At 36.5% G+C, this 1,607-nt stretch overlaps 1 protein-coding gene across 1 annotated transcript; it reads right to left on the reverse strand.

Moving 5' to 3' along the window:
• Window positions 1-330: 330 nt before the first annotated feature.
• Window positions 331-1,272, reverse strand: LOC113902745 (olfactory receptor 4S2-like). Its single transcript, XM_027558136.1, has one exon. The coding sequence runs from the start codon at window positions 1,270-1,272 to the stop codon at window positions 331-333; it is 942 nt and encodes a 313-aa protein (XP_027413937.1).
• Between the last annotated feature and the right edge of the window lie 335 nt (window positions 1,273-1,607).

Genomic DNA, 1,607 nt, shown 5'->3' on the forward strand with positions numbered 1-1,607 from the left:
CTAAACACTAGAAAATAACCTTAAGTATTAATACAATCATGATGAACTCTCATTCTTTAAAGAAAAATTGGAAAAAGGAAAAAAAAAAATAAAGAGGGGAGAGTATGACCATGCTGAATTTCTGAGACTGATAGGATTTCTTTGTTCTAGATATTTCAGAAAATTATGATTATGAAATATTAGAACAAATATAATCATAATGATAAAGAATAACTTGGTTCTGTAGAATGTATTATTCTCTTATTTGTTCCCTTCAAGACACCCTGTGAGATCGTTATTATTGTCTTCACTGTGCAAGTGAGAAACTTTGAGATCATACATCTTGGATTGTTACTTTTTACTATTTATCATTAGCCTCGCAGAAAAACTCTCCTGCCCCACGGTTTCTTCATTGCTTTTTTCTTCTGCATTTCTCAGTGTATAAATCAGGGGGATTAACATAGGAGTGATAATGGTATAAAACACAGCCACCATCTTATCCTCTGAAAAGGTAGTATCAGGACACATATACATGAAAGTACAGGGACCAAAAAAGATGCCGATCACGGCAATGTGGGGGCCACAGGTGGAGAGAGCTTTGTGCCTGCCTTCTGCTGACTGCTTTCTCAGGGACACCAGGATGACAATATAGGAGATTAGGAAAATGACAAAGCTCCCCAGAGCCATGGTACCGCTGTTGGCTGTCACAACACCACCAACAACATATGTGTCTGTGCAGGCGAGTTTTAGCACGGGGTGAACATCGCAAAAGTAGTGATCAATCTCATTGGGTCCACAAAAGGGTAGTTGGACTACCAGAGCCACTTGGATGATGGAGTGTAAGAACCCACCTATCCAAGTCCCCAGCAGCATTTTATTGCATCTGTCTCGATCCATGATGGTCATATAGTATAGGGGTTTACAAATAGCCATGTAACGATCATAGGCCATTACAGTAAGAATGAAGATGTCAATACAACCAAAGAAATGTACCCCAAAGAGTTGCAACATGCACCCCATGTAGATAGTTTTCTTTTTGGCTAATAGGTCCAAAATCATCTTAGGAGCTATGACTGAAGAGTAACAAATATCCACAAAAGACAAGTAGTTGAGAAAGAAATACATAGGAGACTTGAAAAGGTTGCCCACACAAACCATCAGTATGATGACAAAGTTTCCCAGAAGAATAACCATGTAGAAGAAAGAAAACACCACAGAACACACTTCTTCAACCTCTATGTTCTGAGAAAGACCCCAAAAAACAAATTCAATTACATTGCTTATTTTTTCCATGGAATTAGTTTAGCAGGCCAAGTTCCCAAGAAACAATTACATTACCTGAAAGAAAAAAAAAATTAACAAAGACCAACAACATTTATTTTTAACTCAAAACAAATGAATAACCAGAATCAATAAAAATCGAAAAATGGTTACTTACCACTGCTTAGCATGTATACCTAAAGAAATGTAAGTGCACATATTCTACATGTTTTGATCATCTTATGTCAAGATGATAGTCCTTTAATTCAGATTTAGACACAAAGTCAAAAGAGATAAAATAAATACTCTAAGTCACACATCTAAACAATCCTCTGACTTCTCTCATGTTTCATAAAGATTCTTTCATC

Source organism: Bos indicus x Bos taurus, chromosome 13 (genome assembly GCF_003369695.1).
Source record: "Bos indicus x Bos taurus breed Angus x Brahman F1 hybrid chromosome 13, Bos_hybrid_MaternalHap_v2.0, whole genome shotgun sequence".
Lineage (NCBI taxonomy): Eukaryota > Metazoa > Chordata > Mammalia > Artiodactyla > Bovidae > Bos > Bos indicus x Bos taurus.